At 35.6% G+C, this 22,845-nt stretch overlaps 2 protein-coding genes and 1 long non-coding RNA gene across 11 annotated transcripts in view; 2 read left to right on the forward strand and 1 right to left on the reverse strand.

The window, feature by feature from the left end:
- LOC139821896 (probable ATP-dependent RNA helicase DHX37) overlaps positions 1 to 22,845 on the reverse strand; it is a 102,116-nt gene that overhangs the window by 17,362 nt on the left and 61,909 nt on the right. The gene's annotated exons all lie outside the window — the stretch shown is intronic.
- On the forward strand, positions 443 to 21,709 carry Oseg2 (intraflagellar transport protein Oseg2). 9 transcript variants are annotated; one of them, XR_011734373.1, is made up of 17 exons: positions 443 to 670; positions 791 to 977; positions 2,542 to 2,653; positions 3,035 to 3,178; positions 3,312 to 3,424; positions 3,512 to 3,697; positions 10,721 to 11,191; positions 11,838 to 12,446; positions 12,786 to 13,224; positions 13,932 to 14,645; positions 14,795 to 15,248; positions 15,521 to 15,627; positions 15,712 to 16,155; positions 16,230 to 16,553; positions 19,373 to 19,803; positions 20,267 to 21,050; positions 21,257 to 21,709. XR_011734373.1 is itself a non-coding variant. In XM_071793252.1 (17 exons), exons 4-17 carry the CDS (start codon positions 2,123 to 2,125, stop codon positions 20,988 to 20,990), a joined length of 5,205 nt encoding a protein of 1,734 aa, XP_071649353.1. In that variant the 5' UTR covers positions 443 to 670; positions 791 to 977; positions 1,068 to 1,214; positions 1,829 to 2,122; the 3' UTR covers positions 20,991 to 21,709. The 9 variants fall into 9 exon arrangements, 8 of the variants coding, with proteins under 8 accessions (XP_071649353.1, XP_071649350.1, XP_071649351.1 ...); XM_071793252.1 differs by lacking the exon at positions 2,542 to 2,653 and adding exons at positions 1,068 to 1,214; positions 1,829 to 2,167 and having other exon boundaries at positions 20,267 to 21,709; XM_071793249.1 differs by adding an exon at positions 1,068 to 1,214 and having other exon boundaries at positions 20,267 to 21,709.
- LOC139821901 (uncharacterized) lies at positions 3,704 to 10,286 on the forward strand. The gene is made up of 2 exons (XR_011734386.1): positions 3,704 to 9,162; positions 9,477 to 10,286. It is a non-coding gene; the product is annotated as an uncharacterized lncRNA (long non-coding RNA).

Here is a 22,845-nt window from a genome sequence, read left to right on the forward strand (position 1 = left end):
ACGTAACGTGAATCAACGCACAAGAAACGTATCGGTTAGAGCCTCCGCACAAGCTCTCGTATGGTAACGTAACGTAGATCAACGCACAAGAAACGTATAACGCCGTAACGGCCGTAACCAATACGTTTCTTGTGCGTTGGCTCACGTTATGTTACGCTACGTGACCATACGAGAGTCTTGTGCGGTGGCTCTTAATCTTACAAGCAATAACACAGATAGACACAGAGTTTCCATCACGTTGGAAATTCTGTGCCTATTATTGCCTCTGTTGTCAACTATATAATCGCATAGCATTCAAATTTTTTAGGTAATTAACGATATTTTGATTGTTCCTTGTTCCTATTGCTTATACTTTTATATTGTGTCATATAAGCCTTCAGTCTCTGCTGCCTGGCAAACGTACAATCTATACATTCTATACAATAGATTTCGCCGAGAAGTCGTCAAGATCTAGAAACCCGGTGGTGCGTCCTAGGAAGGTTCGAGCCTTATTCGAGTCATGGAGGGAGATATGTTTATGCCTCCTTTTTTCAAACTTTTTTATTTTATCGTCTTGACTGCGCTCTCTTGAAGCTTGCGCACGCTTGCGCCCAGTGCGAAGGCACCGACGGCATCGCCCTATTATAGTCACGACACTGCCCATCTGTTCGACAGTCTCGAACATCAACATGTAAGATTTTGTTCTTTTCACGGCTAAATTCTTCATAATTTTTGTCTTTTCTCTTTAATACTTTAATTAATTACAATTACTAATTTTTTAATTATATATTTATCTTATTATATATCTCAGCTTGCAGCTGAGGTCAGCATATAATGGTAGTTCTGTTGCCAGGCAACCGACGTGTACACACAAAATCACCTGCTTTACGTCAGTACTGTACGTGTAAAGTTGTAAATAATATTAAGATAACTGAGAATTTTATTATAACTGAATCAACATGCATTTGAAATATCTAGGCACCATTATGCCAGCAGAGGTGAGTGGATTGTTATTTTAAATTGAGAATGTTTAAATCTTGAGATTCTAATTCTAAGGAGTATATATCTGCCTGTCTACGCATCTGCAGAACGGATTAATGATGAATAAAACGTATTCTTTCAAGAATTATTGGGTATAGAGATGTACAAATTCTGGCTCTTAGTTTTTCAATATTTTTATGAAAAAGAATTGAATGTCCTCGGACAGACAATAACTTTTTTAAATGTAGTACGAGGTGCGTAAATTTTATCTCTAGTTCCTAACAGTTCCTGAAAAAGCAATTTATAATATTATTTTATTTTGGAAAGTCTAACTTATTATATGTGTATAAATATCTAGAAATATATATATGACACACACACACACACACACACACACACACACACACACACACACACACACACACACACACACACACACACACACACACACACACACACAAAATATATATATATATATATATATATATATATATATATATATATATATATATATATATATATACATATGGTATATACATAGTATATACATGGTGAGTCGATGCAAATATCTCGAAAAATATGGAAGATACGAGGGTCGGTACGAAAGGAATGCCTCCTAATATTTTTCTCAGAAAATTTTATTCCTGGAACTTTGATATTTACATGAGTTTAATTACATCTTTATGGTGCACATTTATTATTTTTCCACATAATTACCATCTCTTTCTATACACTTTTACCATCTATAAATAAGACGCTGTATACTCTTGCGATAAAAGTCTTTGCCTTTATTCTTGAGGGTTCGATCACTTTTGTTTAGCTCATCTTCATCTGAAAATTTGTGTCTACAAAGTGTATCTTTCAATAGGCCGAAGAGGCGCCAGATCCAGACTATGAGAAGGATGAGGAAGAACATCAATCCATTGCAGTTTAGCAAGTCCATTGCCTTCCTCATCCGCGCAGACTGGTGTTACGTGGGGCCGTGCGTTGTCATGAAGAAGAAAAACCTTATTCAGATTCTTGTCAGGTCAAATTCTACAGATGAGTGACGATGAGCTAAAGAAAAGTTGATTGAGAGCCCTCAAGAATAAAAGCAAAGACTTTTACCGCACGAGTATACTGCACGTCTTATTTCACAGATGATAAAAATGTATATAAAGAGATGATTATATTATGTGGAAAAATAATAAATGTACACCATAAAGATGTAAGATTAAACTCATGTAAACACCAAAGTTCCAAGAATAACATTTTCTGAGAAAAAAAATTAGGAGGCATTACTTTCGCATTATTGACCCTCGTATCTTCCATATTTTTCGAGATATTTGCCTGCATCAATTAAAATGACTTACCCTGTATATTAGATGTGCAAATTAATTCGGTGCCTTTTTTTACAAAAATCAAAATTTGTTTACAAAAAATCAAATGCAAGAGTTTGATGGAATAATCTCCACTATTTTCTATACATGACTTTACCCCATTTATATCGAACATTTGACGAATATCTTGGCGGAAGAAAATTATCGATAAAGTCTTCAAGACTTTTTCGGACTTCTTCAACTATCTTGAAACATGTATCAGGTGATGTTGAAGCGATCGAAATAGTTGATAATCCGACAGGGCTAAGTCTGGTGAATGATTCGAGATGAGGGAGAATTTCCCAGTCCGAAGCATAGACGATTCTTTTGCAAGCGTTAGTATATTATATCATTACTGTAAAATGATTCGCTTAGTTCCGAAAACTCTGATACCATTTTTTGCACGTTTTATGGGTCACAGACGTTTTTCGGACGTCATTGTATGTTCTATGTATTACTGTTTTATGAGATTTCTCATTTACTTCGCCAAATATGGTGTTTTGAAAACCATGAAGGTCTCCACTTGCAAACCGTAAAAGGACGAAAAAATAATATTTAATGTTAAAACAAAATTATAAGTTGAATGTAAAGGTAGCGAATTAATTTACACATCTAATATATAAATTTAAATATACACATATTTAAATAAAATGCATGATGTATAAAAGTTGAATATTTCTATATTTATATATATATATTTATATATTGTATGTTAGGAGTTGGAAAACAGGGTGGTTAGCATTGCATGGTCGCCAAACAATTTAAAGTTAGCTGTGGCATCTGCCGATCGTTCTATTTATCTTTTCGATGAGAATGGTGCAAAACGCGATAGATTTTCCACTAAGCCCATTGATCCCAAGGTATTCATTTTCTAATTCCTAAAATTGTACTTTTAGTTTACTGATACCGTCGTTTGTTTTTGCGAGTTTAAAATTTCTTAATTTAAGAGTTGTAGAATAATATATGTTAATAGCAATATCCTTTTTTGTCCAGTTTGGAAAGAAGAGCTATATGGTGAAGGGAATAGCCTTCTCCCCAGAGTCCACAAAGATTGCAGTTGGCCAAACCGACTGCATTGTATACGTATATAAAATAGGGGAAGATTGGTAGTTATTAACACAATTTTCCAAAGAAAAAAAAGCCTAAATAAATTGTTTATGTATTTATTATTAATAACAAAAATTATTTTACAGGGGTGACAAAAAGGTGATTTGCAACAAATTCCGACAAAGTGCCGCGGTGACTTGCCTGATCTGGCCAATGGACGGTTCAATCATTACAGGATTGGCAGATGGGAAAGTCCGCGCGGCTCTGGTCAAGTCGCAGAAAGCGCAAACTTTATATACCTCTGACGCCATGACGATAGCTTTGGCTAGCAAGTAAATTGACGCTTATCGCTATATATATTTTGAGATTTCGATTATGCACACCAGTAATAATTTACTTACAAGAGAACCTCGCAAACCCGAAAATTCTGATTTTGATGAGACTTAACACACATGTAGGGGAGATAAATAGACAAATTTAGAAATTTTTAGTTGCGGCCCAAAAACGATTTTAAGGGGTGTAACCATTTTTCATAGTGTAGAGTGGCTTTTTGCTTTTCTCGATATATCTAAAAAAATATTCGAGGTATAAAAAATGTTTTATATAAAAGTTTCTTAATAAGAACACCTAAGCTCTATTTAACCACATTAATAATATTTTGAAAAAATAATTTAAAAAAAATTTTTTACAAATTATTTTTGCAGATATTTATAAGAACATTCCTATTTGACCACATTAATAATATTTTACAAAAATAATTTGTAAAAAATTTTATTAAAATTATTTTGCTTCCTCATAGAGGAAGCTTTGTTTTCGTGAATTTCATATATAAACCTTTGATTGCGCATAAAGTTGGGTCTAGTCAATCAAATTTAAATGAATTATATATGAAATAGGAGTAGAAGAAACCAACGAAGAGATTGGTTTTTGAGTTTTTTCTGCCAATATGTTCAGAGTGTTCTAAAATGTCGAAATATCGCATTAAAATCGCATGTCTGTATGTGTGTATGTGCAGATTTAATGTCCGTGATTGCTCTAACTTCCGCAAATATTGAGATATCGAGCTGTTTTTTTTTTAATCGATAGAGTCTCGTTCAAGGAAGGTTGGTATTGAATTTGGCGATGATCGGTAAAGGGGTTCTTTTTTAAAAAAATTTTAAATTTTTTTAGAAATGTCCGTCGTTGCTCTAACTTCCGCAAATATTGAGATATCGATCTATTTCTAATTTTATTATATTCTTTAGTCTTTTCTACCCCTATTTCATATATAATTTTTTAAGATTTGGTTGATTAGACCCAGCTTTATACGCGATCAAAGGTCTATAATTTTGATCGCATATAAAGCTAAGTCTAATCAACCGAATTTAAAAGAATTATATATAAAATAGGGGTAGAAAATACCGAAGTAAAAATTGTTTTTTGAGTTTTCGATGACATTGGTTGATTAGAACCAGCTTTATACGCGATCAAAGGTCCATAATTTTAATCGCATATAAAGCTAAGTCTAATCAACCGAATTTAAAAGAATTATATATGAAATAGGGGTAGAAAAGATCGAAGTAAAAATTGTTTTTTGAGTTTTCGATACCAATGTGTTGCTTATGTTCGAAAACGTCGAATTTAAATTTTTTGAGGATCGGTTTTGAGGATCGGCTATCCATCCAATAACTTAGGGTAGATTAAGGCGAATTGAATTAATATAAGTTTTAAGACAATTTTTGTTAGGGTTTTATTTTAAACGAGCTATTTTATCGTGCTAATTATTTTAAAATGTCTGTGGTTGCTTTAACTTGCGCAAATATTGAGATATCGGGCTTAATTTTAATTGATAGAGTATCATTCAAGGAAGGTTGGTATTGAATTTGGCGATAATCGGTAAAGGGATTCTTTTTAAAAAAATTTTTCAATTTTTATAGAAATGTCCGTAATTGCTCTTTCACAAATATTGAGATTTTTGATGATCGATAAAGGGATTCTTTTTAAAAAAATTTTTCAATTTTTATAGAAATGTCCGTAATTGCTCTAACTTCTGCAAATATTGAGATATCGGGCTTAATTTTTTTTTAATTGATAGAGTATCATTTAAGGAAGGTTGGTATTGAATTTGGCGATGATCGGTAAAAGGGTTCTTTTTAAAAAAATTTTGAATTTTTTTAGAAATGTCCGTTGTTCTAACTTCCACAAATATTGAGATATCGTTAGAATGCAATATGCAAACCGGCGGAATTCGTCGTTGTACAATTCGCCTTGCTGTTTGCAACGAATATTTATAATTTGCTTCGAATATTTTAGAGTGAGAAATGTCAATTTTTGAGATTGTTTGATGCGAACGTTCAAACTGATCCTGTAATATCGAAGGTCCCCTCTGCCTATACTTGTGTCGTGTATTTTCAAAACACGTGCGACTGACGTGACAGCATATGATTCTCGATCTTGAGAATAATTTATAATCCTCTTCAACTTTAAATCTACCTTAGCTGATAATAAAAACGTTGAAACGAATTTAATCTTTTGCATTCGTAATAATTTGAACTCCATGTATCAGCCAGTTAATAAATTCTTTTACCTGTTCTTTATGTAGAAATATAAGAAACAATTAAACAGGTGATATACAGTGCAAGGAAAAATGGATCTAAAATCGATGAATGTAGAGAAACTAAACCACACTGGTGCAGTTCTTTTGGTAGCTCGAAGGATTAATTGATTTGAAGATTCCGAAAGTTTAATATCTATTTTAGAAATAATGTTGAATTACTATCTACCGAAATCAAAACATGAGATTCTTAAAATATGGGGTTGCAGAATTTATTTTACAAACTATTTTATGCACTACGTTATGAATTTATGTGATTTACAAATTGTTTATGGTATATAATTGTTTTTTAAATATTCAATCAATTACGTGAGTACTAATGGCAGGTAACGTATTTTTTCTCGTGTAATCAAATTTGTATTATCTGATATTACATCTCGCTCCCAAATTATGAGCTATAACAATTAACAATCATTACACATTATTCAGTTCGGTGTGTCAATTAATTTTTGGATACATTAATATTTTTGTTGTTGTTTCCTTTTTCCGGTATTTTTTCTTCCTCATCATTTTTCTTCTGTTTAAATGCGAGTTTATTTTTCTCTTCTTCTAATTTTTTTCTTCCTTCTGTCCAATTTTTAATTTATTTTTCTGTTCCTCTAATTCTTGTTCTCTTTCGAAATTTATTGCTGCCATTAGCAAAAAATCATCCCATCCGTCTTTCAATACTATAATTTTTAAAACATTAATTAATCATATATACTCCGATATTCGTATATATTTCTTTAAAAAAATATTTAAAGAAATATACATAATAAAAATTAATTAATCAAATTATTGTTTTTACTTACAATTTTTTATTTCTTCTATTTCGTTATTTTTGTTCGTTAATTCCTCCATTTTAATCGAATATTTTGTTTAAAATATATTATCCAACGTATCGTAATAAATTATTTATCAAAATGACATAATATATGAAATTAGCAGCTTATAATGACAAAAGAGTGAATTGATAGCAGGTCAGCATGTATTCTTATATAGAAGGAAAGTTGATATTTAAAAATTTGTAAATAATAATATAAATATTTTCCAAGATATTATTAAAAATAATAAACATAAAAAAAATTAGCGTTCAGTAATATCGAGAAAAATAAGGGTTATCATGTAAAATTTTGTAATATTAGTTATTAGAAATGTCCGTATGTGCTCTAACTTCCGCAAATATTGAGATATCGGACAGTTTTTTTTTAATCGATAGAGTATCATTCAAGGAAGGTTGGTATTGAATTTGGCGATGATCGATAAAGGGGTTCTTTAAAAAAAAAAAATTTTTTTAAATTTTTTTAGAAATGTTTGTGGTTGCTCTAACTTCTGCAAATATTGAGTTTTGAATTTTTTTTAGAAATGTTCGTGGTTGATATAACTTTTGCAAATTTTGAAATATTAGGCTATTTAATTTTATTATATTCTTCATTAATACTTTAAGATTAGGTTGATTATCGGTATATCTAATAATCGGTAAAGAGATTACTGAAGAATCTCCCTCTCTCTTTCTCTCCTTCTCCCTCTCTCTCTCTCTCTCTCTCTCTTCTTCTCCCTCTCCCCCCTCCTCTCTCTCTCTCTCTCTTTCTCTCTTCTCTTTTAATTATATTTTTTTCAATCTTTTCTACCCCTATTCCATATATAATTTGTTAAGATTTGGTTGATTAGTTTTTTATTTATATAAAAACACAGTGTAGTGTTAAATGTTAATCCCCTTTTAAGAAGGTATGAAATCGATATTTGAACTTTACAAATTTTGAGATATCGAGCTTAATTTAGTGAAGTTTGAAACTTTACGTTAAAAAAAAAAACAAATTGTGGTGAAGCGACGTGGTGAAAAGACGTCTCGTAAAATGTCACGTAAGTATTATATAAGTCGAAATAAATAATATAATTTATATAGATTATAAATAATATTACAAATGTATAACAATAAGACTTGCAATTAATTATATTTTTATTTGCAGAAATAAATAATAACAATTTGCCAATGCTGCAGCAAATAACGCAGCAGCTTCAAGAACAACAGCTATTAATAGAGGAGCTCCAAAGGAGATTGGCGGAGCGGGACCAGCCGGATTATTGGATTATTTCAACGAAACACCTGGAGAAAAAAATAATTTGGTCAAAATATTATTATGTGCTCCTTCAGGAAAAGCAGCATTTCTAATAGGTGGTGTAATGTTACACCAACTACTTTTGCTTTACCGATAGCACAGTACGGAGGGCAAATGCCAGAATTGTCAGCAGATGTGGCAAATACTATTCGAGAGAATTTAATAGAATTAAAATTATTAATTATAGACGAAATATCTATGGTAGGTAGTACAATGTTTAGTCGAGTGGATACAAGATTAAGACAAATAATGGGACGTGATGAAAGTTTTGGTGGAGTTTCTGTCTTGGTAGTCGGTGATCTTTATCAATTACCACCGGTTATGGATACTTTAATATATCTCTGTCCGAAATCTTGCATGTTAAGCGTATTTTCAGATAATGTTCTATGGAATAAATTTGAATTTTTTCAGTTAACAGAAATAATGAGACAAAAAGAAGATAAAACGTTTATTGAAGCTCTTAACAACCTTGCAAAGGAACAATGTGTGAAAATGATATTGCTCTAATTAAGTCAAGAGAAACGACAGAAGAATACGTTCCAAAAGATGCAATTAGATTATATGCTGATAATCGCTCAGTTGATAGTTTTAATCAATTAAAAATCGATTTAAAAGATGGTATAGCTTATGAATGTATAGCCAAAGACACAATTTTAGGAAAAGTTAGTAGTAAATTAAGAAATAAATTACTAACGTCATTAAAAAAAAAAAAAAAGAACAGAATGTGGTGGCTTGGCTTTCAAAGTTATATTAAAAATAGGTATCAAATACATGATAATTACTAATATAAATGTAGAAGAAGGCCTAGTTACTTAACGGAGCTTGTGGTATATTGAAAAATATAACATTTAAACCAGGTACAGATGAACCAATTAAAATATAGCTTGATTTCAATAATAATAAAATTGGCGTTGAACAACGAAGACCATATATAAAGTATATGACTAAAAATTGTATGGAAATGTGTTTAGTTCCACTATCACCGCTATCTGTCGTATTGAACGTCAATGAGAGAATGGGATATCAAATCGTAAGGGAACAATTTCCCATTATACCTGCTGAAGCTATGACAATTCATAAAAGTCAAGGTCAAACCTACGAAAAAGTATGTGCTAATTTTAGAAATAATTCCCGTATGACGAAGCCAATGTTGTACGTAGCGCTGAGTAGAGTAACCAAATTATCTGATTTATATTCTTGGAAGTTTAACATCACCAAAAAAACCATCAACAAATAATCTATTGGAATTAGAAATAAAACGTCTAAAAGAAGAGAAGTGTCTTAAATTGTCGTATTCCAAAATTATAAAAGAAAATCAAATAAAAATTATTTATCAGAACGTACGGTCACTAAATAAAAATTTAATTAATATATCTTGTGATAAATGGTATAAACAAGCAGATTTATTAATTTTTGCAGAAACACAAACAATCACAACAGACAATTTGACATTTGAAGGATTTAATATTATTTTCCGAACAGATAATTACGATAAACGTTTACCAAAAGGAATAATATGTTTTATTAGGAAGGAACTTAACGCATTTATTGATGACCATATACAAAAAGATGAAACTATAAATGGACAACAGCGTCATATTGACTTGATACACATGAACATAAATGAGATAGAGATCATTACCGGTTATAAATCTCCCTCAGTACCTAGAACCATGTTTATGCACGAACTGAGTAATATTTTAAGCAAATCTATTAATAAAAAGAAAATTATAATAGGTGACTTTAATTACGACTCGTATAATAAAGGAGGAATTTTAGAAAAACATTTAAATGAATTACAATTTAAACGTGCAATTACTCAAGTGTCAACTACAAACTTTAATACGCAGATAGATGTAATATTTATATCGGAGGAAATATTCAATTATAATGCTGAGTATACGAAACTTATTTCTCAGATCATAAACCTATTTTTATCGGATTAAACGAGCAGAACAAGAAACTAATATCAAATGTAAAGATGTTAGAAAAATTAAAAGAAGAATTAAATTATTCTAACAAGAACAAAAATTCAACAGAATATTTATTCAATGTAATATCTGAACAAACTAATGAGGCATTTAGGAAAAACAACAAAAAAAATATAAAAATAGCAGATACAGTAAAGATTAATCCACCCCCACAAACTTTAGAAAAAAACGTGCTAGAAAAAAATTCGTGGCTAGATGATAGACCTTTAAATAAAATTATGAAAATAATAGAAAATAACACTCAATTTAATCGTGTTGATATATTATTTATTACTGGTTTACATTGGGTTAATCCAATTTTTACCCCGGATGTTCAGATTGTTGGAGGTTGTCAGGCTGGCAACCACTGGCATTGTATTTATTTTAAAATATTAATGTGGTTAAATAAAGATCGATGTTCTTACTATAAAACGTTGGTATAAAGTGTTTGTATAAACCATTTTTTTATTACTCAAATATTTTTTGAAATATATCGAAAAAAATAAAAAGCTGTTATACAATACAAGGAGTAATTTTACCCCTTAGAATCGTTTTTAGGCCGCAACTGAAAATTCCTAATTTATTTAACTCCCCTACATGTGTATAAAATTTTATCAAAAATCAGAATTTTCGGGTTTGCGAAGTTCCTTTGTTAGTATTTCCCTAACGTCAATGATTCTTCTCTATTCGCAGCGTCCGCGGCAATGGCTTTTTGTCGAGCCATGCTGACGGCAGCATTATTCGCTATTACATTGCCGAAGATGGTGGCGCGGAGCCATCGGGACGCGTGTGTGTCCACGGAGTGCCCGCTTACGCCTTGGCGTGGCCGCAGTCGCACATTCTAGCAGCAGGCTGCGACAAACGGCTGACCATGTACGACCCGTACGGCAAACCGGTCAAAACCTTTGACTTCAGCCGGGACTCTCAAGAGAGGGAGATCACTGTGGCCTGCTGTAGCCCGAGTGGCCAGAGCGTCGCCGTAGGCTCCTGGGACAAGGTGCGCATCTTCGATTGGACGCCACGAAGGAGTGTCTGGGAAGAGACTAACGTGCGTGACTTGCCCAATTTCTATACCGTCACGGCACTCTCCTGGAGACGAGACGGCTCGAAGCTGGTAATCGGCGGATTATGCGGCGGCGTCGAGCAGTTTGAGACTATTTTAAGGTGACTAAAACTTGAAACTATTAAACTCCTGACGTTTTAATACTTTTTGCATTTTGTGAAAGTTGACTTCTTGGTCGTTTTTTCTTTTTGTCGTTGAGGATTGTCATAAAAACTGATATCACCTTGAATGTATAATCAATGCATAATCTTATTTTATGTTGTTTTGCAGAATAACTTTTCAGACAGCCAAGTCTATAATCAAAAGACAGATCTTATTGCCAAGTATCTACTACAAATTTTGTCGGCTACAGATTTGACGCTAGTTCTGATATATCACATGATATCGGCAAAACGCCAATAGAAATATAACAGAGTTTACTAACATAATCAGACAGCAGATTGGGGACAGAAATCGCACAGATCCTATAGGAATCACCCAGGCTTCTTGCTGCCAATTTGCTGTCTGATTATGTTAGCAGACTCTGCTGGCAGAACATAAGCTGAATACGGATGCAGTTGACGTCAGTCTACTGACATGCCTGATCAAATCTGTTACCAATCTCTCGACATACTGCTGTCATTCTGTTCTTCATTAATAATTATTAATGAAGAACAGAGGACTGTTTAATTATCTATCGCCATATCAATCAAAATTGTTTTGGATGTATATCGCGATCTTTTTATATCAAACTTTCTTATTTTTCAGACGCACAGTGGTTCGCGGTAGTCACGAGGTCGCCTACGTGGGTCCTAGCCAAGTGGTGATTCGACCTCTGAGCGACTCCTCGCAGCGTCCCATCGTCATCAGATCGCAGACGGGTCTGGAGATCGAAGATGTGCGCGTCCTAGGGCGCAGAGACAACAACGTAGTGGCTCGAACGGCACACACGTTGTTGATCGGCGATATCGAGCTGGGTCTGATCAGCGAGATCCCGTGGGAAGACCGGTCCAGCGGCGAGAAGTTTTTCTTCGAGTATCCAGTCGTATGCCTGATCTTTTGCTCCGGTGAGCTGACGATCGTTGAGTACGGCCAGAACGAGGCACTTGGTTCCGTGCGAACGGAGGCGGTGAACCCGCACGTGGTCAGCGTGCGCGTGAACGAACGACCCTCGGCTGGTGGCGGCGATAATAAGAAACTGGCATACCTACTGGATCCAAGAACCGTTCGCGTGATCGATCTACTATCCGGCGCGACCATCAATATGATCGTCCATGACGCCCGCGTCGACTGGTTGGAACTGAGCGAGGCGGGTCATCGACTGTTGTCGCGTGACAAGCGATGCCGCCTTTGGTTAAGCGATGACGAAGGTGAAAGGTAATTATGTGGAGTACCTGGTATTGATTTGATATAAAAGATCTTTCTTATCAATTAAAAGTTGAAAGCGAAATTACGAAATTATAGAAAGCAATCTCGATCTTGAAATGAGTGTTATTAATGAAAGTAATGACGAAAGAATCGTCGAGTACTAATAAAAATATCATCAAATGGTTAATTTATTTATTGGAATAACTACAGTAATTTTACCTAAAATAAAGTGCAATAAAAATATCGATTTTTATTTGCATCGTAACTTTTATTATTTTATATTAAAACGATATTGTATTAAAACCAGATTTTCTTATTCTAATCATTCTTTATTTTACGGCACTGCAGAGTCTTGTTAGTGACAGGGGTGTCCTTTGCATCCTGGGTGACTGGTAGCGACGTTGTCGTCGCTCAGACAGGTCAAACTCTAGCCGTTTGGTACAACGTAGACGCGCCAGAAGCGGTTACGCTGACGCCGATCAAGGGCGATGTGATTGATATTGTCCGAGAGAATGGTCGAACGTCTGTGATGGTGGAGGAGCACGGTACTAAGATGGCATATCTATTAGACGAAGGATTGATCGAATTCGGCACCGCGTTACATGACAATGATTTCGGCCGAGTTGTCCTGTTTCTGGAGAACATGAACGACGGTCCGCAAGTAGAAACCATGTGGGAGAACGTGGCCAGAAACGCGATGAACGAGAGGAAGCTCACGATAGCTGCCAGGTGCTACGCTGCGATGGGCGACGTGGCTTGCGCGAGATTTCTAAAGGAAACTGCCGAGGTTTTGCTTCCTCATAGAGAAAGCTTTGTTTTCGTTAAAAAAATTTTTTTTGTTTTTCTGAATGTGTTCAGAATGTTCTACAACGTCGAAAAATTGCAATTTTAAAAAATGTCTGTATGTATGTATATGTTTTTGTGTGTATGTGTGTATGTGTGTGTGTATGTGCCAAATTTACCGAAATTTCTATAACTCCAGAATTAATCAACCAAATCTTAACGAATTATATGAAATAGGGGTAGAAAAAACTGAAGAATATAATAGAAGTAATAAAAATTGCTAATAATCAAGGGGTTCTTTTTAATAAAATTTTGAATTTTTGCAGAAATGTTTGTTTATGCTTTAATTTCCGCAAATTTGGAGATATCGATTTATTTCTAATTTTATTATATTTTTCAGTCTTTTTCACCCCTATTTCATATATAATTCTTTAAGATTTGGTTGATTAGACTCAGCTTTATACGCGATCAAAGGTCTCTAATTTTTAGAAAAATGTCTGTAATAGCTTTAACTTCTGTAAATTTTAAGATATCGGTCTATTTTTAATTTTGTTATATTCTTCAGTCTTCTCTCTATTTCTCTTATTTTATATAATTCTTTAAGACCGGTATTCATAGTCGGGTCTTTTTCTCTTTTGTAATGAATATCTATGTTTCCTTTGAGACAACAATCATAATATATTTTTGTTTTCTTTTTTATCATATTTCAAGATTGGTGAAAAGTATGCCGAAGAGACAGGCAACGAACCACTAGCCAATCCGGACTGTTGGGCCCGGCTAGCTATACTGAATGGTGATTTAAAAACCGCTGAGGCAATTTATTTGGAGCAGAATGAGCTAGACAAGGCATTAGATATGTATCAACGCTATTGGCGCTGGGAGGATGCCCTAAACTTGGCCCAGAGTCGTAATTGGAGTGGTTTATCAGAATTGCGAGACCGTCACTTGGCTTGGCTATTGGACAGCGGTCAAGCGGCTCGCGCGGCCTCCATCATAGAGACTACGAATCCCAGGAGAGCTGTCAAACTTTATTTGGAAGCTCGTCGACCCGGACGAGCCGCCAGATTGATACTTGCCGACAACGAGTTGTTGGAGGACGAAAGAATTGTCGAGGAGGTTATTAGCGGCCTCAAGGCTTCCGACCTTACGGAACTCGCTGGAGAGCTACTGGAGAAGACTAGCGCCGGTTCTGAGGCGATCAAATGTTATGCGCAGGCCGGTGTCTTTGCGAGAGCTCTCGACCTAGCACGCAAAATCGATCCCACTTTGGTGGTCGAATTAGAAAGGGATTGGGGAAAACATCTGTCAGCCAGTGGTCACTATGATGCCGCTATCAATCACTTTATCGAGGCAGGAGAGACGGTACTAGCACTGAAAGCCGCTATTAATGCGCGACAGTGGAGAAAGGCTTTACAAATTATTCAGGTGAAGTAATATTCTTAATATCTATGCACGCTTTATAGCTTATGGTATTTTTCCAGTTTCATACTATTTCCTCAATTTTTTGTCTAGTTTCGTACTATTTCTTCAATAGACTTTTTTTACTATATTCTTTTTTCACATTTCCTTTTCAGGTAATTGAGGATGACGATCAGGAGATCCGTCAGCAATGTGAAAAGCTGGGTGAATACTTCTCGTCGATTGGCGAACGGAGCTTGGCGGAAAGTCTTTTTATTCGCGCCGAAAACGCCAAACGTGCTGTGGAGATTCACGTTCAGTCTGGTGACTGGATGCGTGCGCACCAAGTAGCCAAAGAATACATGAAAAGCAACGAGGCCAACGAGGTACTGGCAAAGCACGCCGAAAGTCTACAACAAACCGGCGAGCTTCGTCACGCCGAGTCTCTTTACGTCGCGATCGGCGACCATGACGCGGCAATTGCTATGTATCGCAAAGCAGGAAACCGAGGCGACATGATCAGATTGGTCGCACAGCACCGACCAGACCTACTTCAAACTACTCACATGCATCTGGCAAGAGAGCTAGATGCAGTCGGCAAGCCAAGAGAAGCCGAAGAACACTTCCTAGGTAGGTTCCAGGCTTAAACTAATCACATAGTTTTAAACATAAGTTATTTTAAAAAATAATTCCTTTTTCCTTCAATAAATGAATTTGATTCTTGTAGACTTCGGCCGCGGTTACCCCGTACACGTAAAAATCACTGCGGTAGAACATCGACTTTATAGTTCTAATATTTTCCTGTCACTGTATAAGTATTCGTTCAGTACTGGACGCATAAAAAGATAAAATATTTACTTTACAATTTATTTAGTTTGTGCGTAAATTGTGTTCTATCTTAGGTGCTGGTGATTGGCGTGGAGCGGTTACAGCTTATAGATCTGCGAACATGTGGGAGGATGCGCTGAGAGTCGCTAAAAAAGCTTCGGGAGAAAAAGCGGCACAGCAGGTTGAAATTTATGCAGCGTTGAAAAGCGTTGTTCTTTTCATTCCTCTTTTGTTAATACTGAGTTTGATCTTTCTTTCTTTTTAGGTTGCTTTAATGTGGGCCCGAACATTAGCCCCGGAATTAGGCGCGAGACTTCTTATGCGATTGGGTTACTTAGAATCTTGCCTGCAATTAGCATGCGAAGCCAGCTTGTTTGACTGGGCTTTGGAAATCGCCAAATACGGCACAATGGATCAGAAGAAAGAGGTTCACTATCGCTATGCAATGTCGTTAGAGGATGAGGGTCGTTTCGCCGAGGCCGAGAAAGAATTCGTACAGGCCGGCAAGATTATGGAGGCGGTACAGATGTACATCCACAGCCGCGACTGGGAGTCCGCCGAGGACGTGGCACGATCGCACAGCCAGGAAGCTGTGGCGCAGGTCTTGATCGCTCGAGCCGCTGAGGCCGCCGAGGGCCAGGATTACGCTACAGCAGAGGCTCTTCTCCTGAGGGCCCACAAGCCAGAAATGATAATAGAACATTATAAGGTTGGCCTTTCCTTCGGATTTCTGTGGATACTTCTATATCTTCTGTCTAATTGTATTAATTGTAAAAATTTCAGACAGCCGGAATGTGGTCCGAGGCATTGCGAGTGTGTCGAGAATATTTGCCCAGTCAGGAGGCGGCACTACGCAGAGAGTTAGGTCAAAGGAGTGCGGGACTGGACGGGGCAAATGCATTGGAGGAAGCTCGGAAGTGGCTTGATCTCGGAGAAGTACGATCTGCCCTGGACACCCTAATCTTGAATCCGCAGGCACCAAGATCATATCTCATTCGTGCAGCTGACATTCTTTTGCATCAGGCGGATCCCGAAACGGCGGCGGAAATCGGCGGTGACTTAGGTGCACGTTTATTTTCCGTTGGTGAACATGCGCTCGCCGCTCAGGTAATTTTTCCCTCTTATAAATAATGATCCAAAATGGAAAGATCATAGGACAATGAACGAGCGGAAAAGGATATTACGTATTATATATAGGGTGTGATCCACTAAACTTTTCAAACGCTTCAGAGTATCATTTTGTTTTTGTTTAACATTTGATAAATAACAAGGATGAAATGTTTTCAAGAGCGTTTGGAGCGCCAAGTGGATTGCACCCATAATTTGATTTATTATCATCTAGTCAAAAGAAGTTAAGGAGGTCAAGTGCTACAAAAAAATGCAGCCAACTTCATGAAATTTTAATATATTGTTCTGGAATGCAAAATAGAATTATGTGAATTTTTTGGGAATTTTTCATGTTTTGAAAAAAATCGATTCCAAAAATTATACTTTTTAGCATAGGTTCTTATGGGAAATGACATATTGCTCACCTTCAGAATGAGAAATAATGCAAGAAAAAATGCAAATGATAAGGAAAGAAAAATATGCATATGTAACTTAATAATTTACAAATAAATGAGTGAAAGAAAGGAGTAGGTTATCGCACATTTCGTAGAAAAATTAATTATTAAAGCGTAAATTGCTTGATTTTTCGTTTGCTAGAAATGAACGCAAGCAAATAATGACAACAGCGTAAACGCGAGTATAGTAGATGAGGTTGTACGGCGGGGCATTTGAATAGAAGTTGCGATGTGTTTGATAATATAAAAGTTTTTGATAAATTGTGCATGTCATTAAAAGTTCTGTTATTTTCAGTCCTGATTTCCATACTTATTTTTTTTTACTCACAAACTTTCCTTTTCATCTGTATTGTTTATCAGTCATTTTTAAGGTTAACGCTTGACAGAAGCAGCAGCACGCACTGGACCCCCGCGTCCACTACTGCCCCCGATGAAGCACCCGAACCTTCTTAACGGAACGTTTTGAATAAAAAAAATTAGAGTGTAGTAAATAAAAATTATAGTTACTACACTGTAATTTTTCTTATTTTTTTGTTATTTTAACTTTAGTGTAGCGTTACTACATAATTTTTTGCAAAACTCGATAATTAAGGGCTTATACGAGAAATCAATTGGGAAAAGGTAAATTTTATGTATTCTTGCCCCTTGAATCCAAAACTGTTGATAAAAGTTGAGGGTCGTTTACTTATATTAAAAAGTTATTAAAAAGAAAATATAATGAATAGTATGTAATTCTATGATACCATATACAGGGTGTATCATTTTAAGTGATTCAGCTGAATATCTCTTAAAGTAAAAGAGATTGGAAAAATTGTTTCAGACAAAAGTTGTTTGGTTCGAAGGGGGACATAAGATGGTGTCATTGGTTTGACCATGAATAGTCGTTTAAAGCTCACGTGAACGACACCTTTAATTTCTTAAATGGAAACCCATAATTTTCCAATACATATTCTTTGTAGCTAATCTCGAAAGCTTTTCAAAACACTATAATAAAGTATTTTTTCGTTAAGAACTTTTGGAATTATGAGGCTTGAAAGTTCTAGTATTTTGACATAAAATACAAAATATCTTGTAAAACATTAATTTTTCGGTAATGTTACCTTAAAACTTTTATGCACAGAATAATGAGACGAATCAATTGATATGAAATCAATCAATTGATATGATACACCCTGTATAGACAGTAGAGGTCCCCGACAACCTGCGGGGGACTCCAGCACTTCTAGAAAAACTAACCTAACCCAACCCAATTGTTGTGTGGATGGACCAAACATGTATGATCACACATATACATACACTTTTCCACCCACATAACAATTGGGTTGGGTTAGGTTATAGTTTTTTGGAGATGGAGCATCTCGCAGAGGGGGGGGGGGGCGGAACCCACTGCATCCACGCATACACTTTTCCATCCACACAACATTCTTTCGTTTCGTACAAAAACGTATCCAATGAGCATAATTTTATCAATATTGGAGGTGAGCAGTTGTATAAGTTTTTCTAAAAAATTATCTAATTTTTTAATAAGCAACTCCCAACTAAAACCTTCACAACATTACTCAATACGATGACTTTGATAACATATTTCAAAATTATGAAAATTGGGAGTAGCTTTCTGATACTAAATACCGGATTTTTTATCATTTGCATAACGATATCTTAGAAAATATAAGCGACCCCCAAATTTTATCAACCGTTTTGGATTCAGGGGGCAAAAATACATAAAATTTACCTCCTCAATTGATTTCTCGTACAGGTTCTAATTGTCGAGTTTTACCCTAATGTTTTTCATGAATTTTTTAATTTTACTTTTAACTTTGATGTGACCCCTTGTTAGATTTATTGTAATTCGTTTTTAGTCCTCGCTTTTAATACACTATTATTTTATATTTTATTTCTTCTATTATTTTTTTATATTTTATTTTTTATATTTTATTTAGAACTAATTCAGTTTCATCGTTAGGTATTGTTATTTATTATATTATTGGTTCAAATATGTTTTAAGTAAAGATTAATATCAGGCTGCACTTTACTTAATACGTCCATTACTTATTGGATTAAAAAAAGGCGGAATTACGATGAACTTAACGTAACGGAACGCGACGGGACGCGAAGTAACGTGAAACCTAAACACATTGTTTTTTAGTACTTTACGTCACGTTACGTAAAGTCGATCGTAATCAGCCGCATATAAAAACAATGTGTTTATAGGTTTCACGTTACTTCGCGTCCCGTCGCGTTCCGTTACGTTAAGTTCATCGTAATTCCGCCTATATCTGGATGAAGATTTAACGTAAAACGACAAAGCCAAAATGCTAAAAAATTGAATGCTTCAAATTCATGATGTCTCCTATATCGCTGCAGGTGTTTCTTCAAGCGGATCGGTTGAAAGATGCGGTGAGTTCGCTAGTGGCGGTTGGCGAGTGGGATCGCGCACGACGAATCGTCCGTGAGCTTGCTCCCGATCTTGAGCCATATCTAGAAGAGAAATATCGAGACGCCATGACAAACGAAGGTGAAATGGAACGGCTGGCGGAAGTGGACGGTAACGCTGCCCTCGAGGTGATGGCGCGCAAAGGTCAGTGGAGTCAAGTTTTCGACGCCGCGAGCTCGCAAAGTTTGGAGGTACTGCAGAGATTTGTGGCACGGCGTGCCGCACAATTGCTGAAGAACGATGCCGCGCTGCAAGCATTGCAACTTTACGCTCAGTACGGCGCACCCGCAATCTCGCAGAACTTTAATCTGTATTTGCAATTGGCAGAGAGCATCCTGAATGCAACGCAGCAGGAGTACAGGTATTATACATATATTTAGGGCTGATGAGGGGATTTATCGAAAATATAGCGTGTCATTTATTCCTATTTATCAATCTCCATTATTCAAATGTCCATCATTAGTTGGAAATGTTTTGATACAAAATGTCTTTTTACAAACTAATCTTTTATTAAAATTGAAATATCCCTACAGGTAGAACAGCAAGTCACAATAAAGTCAAAATAATGTCAAAATGACAACAAAATAACGATTTTTTGTCATTTTACTATCATTTTACCATCATTTTGACGTCTTTTGACTTATTTATTGACTTTTTGTTCTACCTGGATCCCTTCTGTATTTACTCCCAAAACTGAGAAGACCTTTATTTTCTTCATTCTCTATATTTAACCTGATATTAGGAGAGATTGATATTGCTCGTTCGTCTCACGCTTTTATTTTTTGCATCTCTTCATTTATTATTCGCGACATAACTAATTCCAGATATCTAGCCCAACTCCGTGACGTTTTACACGGTCTCTACCGCTCATCGTCTTCTCGTGAGAGATTCGAACGTCTTCTGGAGGCCGCACATCTCTCTGCGGTGAAGCACGGCTGCCGTCCGTTTCCGGCGCTTTCTGGCGTTGTGGTTAAGGCATCGGTTAGTCTTCTGCGACACACCGACATCCTTCACGCCGACAGATACTACTATGAAGCCGGTATTGCAGCTCGTACCGCCGGTCTTCTGAGCGAAGCCTTCGTTTTTCTTAATCATTTTCTCGATCTGGAAGAGTGTATCGAAGAGGAAGGCGACGGCAATGTCTTAGATGTGGACGATCTACGTGTCACCGACTTTCCGCTGGAAGTTCCACTTCCAGAAAAACTTGGCGTCGCGACGGATCAACGTGAGGAGGCAAGAGAATGGGTGCTGGCTGTGTCTATGGACCAAAAGATCGAACAAGGTCTACCGGTCGACCAAAGAGGCGTATATGTAGGTTCTCTGACGTCGCCGACAAACTCTAGCGCGCCTGTTCAGCAATGCGTGATCACGGGATATCCAGTGCGAGGCCCAGTTGTCAGATTTGAGGAAACCAACCGCGTAGCTGATCGCAACGACTGGACCAAGTTGATCAATACGGCCCGACAGGCACCCCCGGATTCGCCGCTAAATGACATTTTAGTATTTCTTCAAGATTGGTGCGGCACGGCACCTAAGTACTCGTTTTAAACGAAAAATATAATAATAAGTGTATGTATTGTACTGATATGCGCCTACTCTTAATTAGCGGTATGTAATAACGTTATTGACAAAATATACCTCGTTTCATTTAGTCAAGACTAGAATTATCTTCAGAAAGGGGTTTATATCGCTTCATTGAAATTTAATTATTTCTACATTTATTTATCACTTTTTACTTGATTATAAATGACTTCGAAAAGAAAAATATTGTACTGAAACAGTGTCAATTTATCTGCCACTAATCTTTCTTTCAGGCAGATATAAAGCGCTCGTCCTGCAGGGTGGTTCATGAAGGGATTTCAGAGGATGGGCAACCGCAGATGATAATTAACCGCTTGGCAAATATGCTCGGCTTTGGCGCATTCCATAAGCCAAAAAGCTGTTTGTGGAATTTGGCGGTCCAAAGTAACGCAAATACGCTTATACACACGCGCGCGCGCGTCATATTGATTCGAAATCGTAAACGGGCTTAATATACGCTGCAGGAGACGCGCGTTGCCCTGCCATATTGCTTGATGTTTAATGTCCGGCAGCGACAGTCGCAGCAAGAGCACATTATTTGCATTACCTACGTTATTTAAAATAATTTTTGTTTTATTAATAAAAAAATTACAAGAAAAAAATGTTAAGCAAATTACTGTGAAGCAATATTAATTATATTATTATATAAAAGTTTTAATGAAAACTAATAAAATATTTTACTTATACGCGAAAACCTTTCTTTACTATTATTCTTGGTAAAACTCCACAATTAGGGCGTATACGAGAAATCAATTGAGAGGAGGTAAATTTGATGTATTCTTGCCCCCTGAATCCGCGAAACTGTTAATAGAATTTGGGTATTTTCTAAGATACCGTCATAAAAATGAGAAAAAATGCGGTAAATATTTAGTATTAGGAAGCCACTTCCAATTTTCACAATTTTGGAATATGTTGTCAAGGTCATGACCCTGAATAACTTTTCCTTATAACTTAATCGGCGATTCATTGCTTATTTAAAAATTATGAACAAAAATGGTTTGAGAAATATAGCCAGTTTCTAATCAGTGCTAAGGGAAGTAATTTACTGATATGTGTGTACAAGACAGTACATATGTAGGCGGGGTAGGGGTTATTGTCCCTTATTTTTGCTCCCCGGTGTACATACATACATTAGAGATGCGTAACTATTCGAATTCGAATTTCTATTATTTGAATATGCGAACTATTCGAAAATTTCGAATCTAGATGGTTCGAATTTATATTGTCAAATTTATAAAATTATATTTTCCGTTAACAAGCAAAAAACGGTCATGTTAATAGATACATTCAGTGAGTATATTCAATATTATAATCGCTCACTGAGCGGCTAAATAGCATGTAAAAAGTTTATTTTTAATTTTTGACATGTTCTGTGACCCTATTAAATTGTAAGTAAAAGTTTGAATATGGGTAAAAAATAGTAAGAGCTATGAGTATTGATACACTCAGAGAAAAAAATTGTTGCTGTAACTATATAAATGTGAACAAATAGCACATCAACTTTTTTTATGGATTATAGAATAAATCATAATACTATAGTGAATTGAAATATATAAATATTGTCAGACTTATTAAATAACATGATTAATGCAATTAGATTTTATAACGTTATAGTTGTTGTTCTTTGACATTATTGCCTACACTATATTTTTATGGTCATTATTGTGAAGACATTTAGTTGCTTGAAATATAATGTTAAGGTATTACGAACAGTTAAATCTCACATGCTGGCAAGTGAGATTCAGCACGCAAAAAGAACGTGCATTTAACTGAGTTATGACGTCAAAAGTGAGAATTATCTGAGTTTTGATGTAAATGGAAA

Source organism: Temnothorax longispinosus, chromosome 11 (assembly GCF_030848805.1).
Source record: "Temnothorax longispinosus isolate EJ_2023e chromosome 11, Tlon_JGU_v1, whole genome shotgun sequence".
Classification (NCBI taxonomy): domain Eukaryota; kingdom Metazoa; phylum Arthropoda; class Insecta; order Hymenoptera; family Formicidae; genus Temnothorax; species Temnothorax longispinosus.

Coding starts and splice junctions, on each gene's coding strand:
- Oseg2 (XM_071793249.1), top strand. CDS start 2,606: ATGAGGGAGAATTTCCCAGTCCGAAGCATAGACGATTCTTTTGCAAGC. Junction 3,179..3,311: donor CTAAGCCCATTGATCCCAAG/GTATTCATTTTC, acceptor TTTTTTGTCCAG/TTTGGAAAGAAGAGCTATAT. Junction 19,804..20,266: donor GCAACGCAGCAGGAGTACAG/GTATTATACATA, acceptor AACTAATTCCAG/ATATCTAGCCCAACTCCGTG.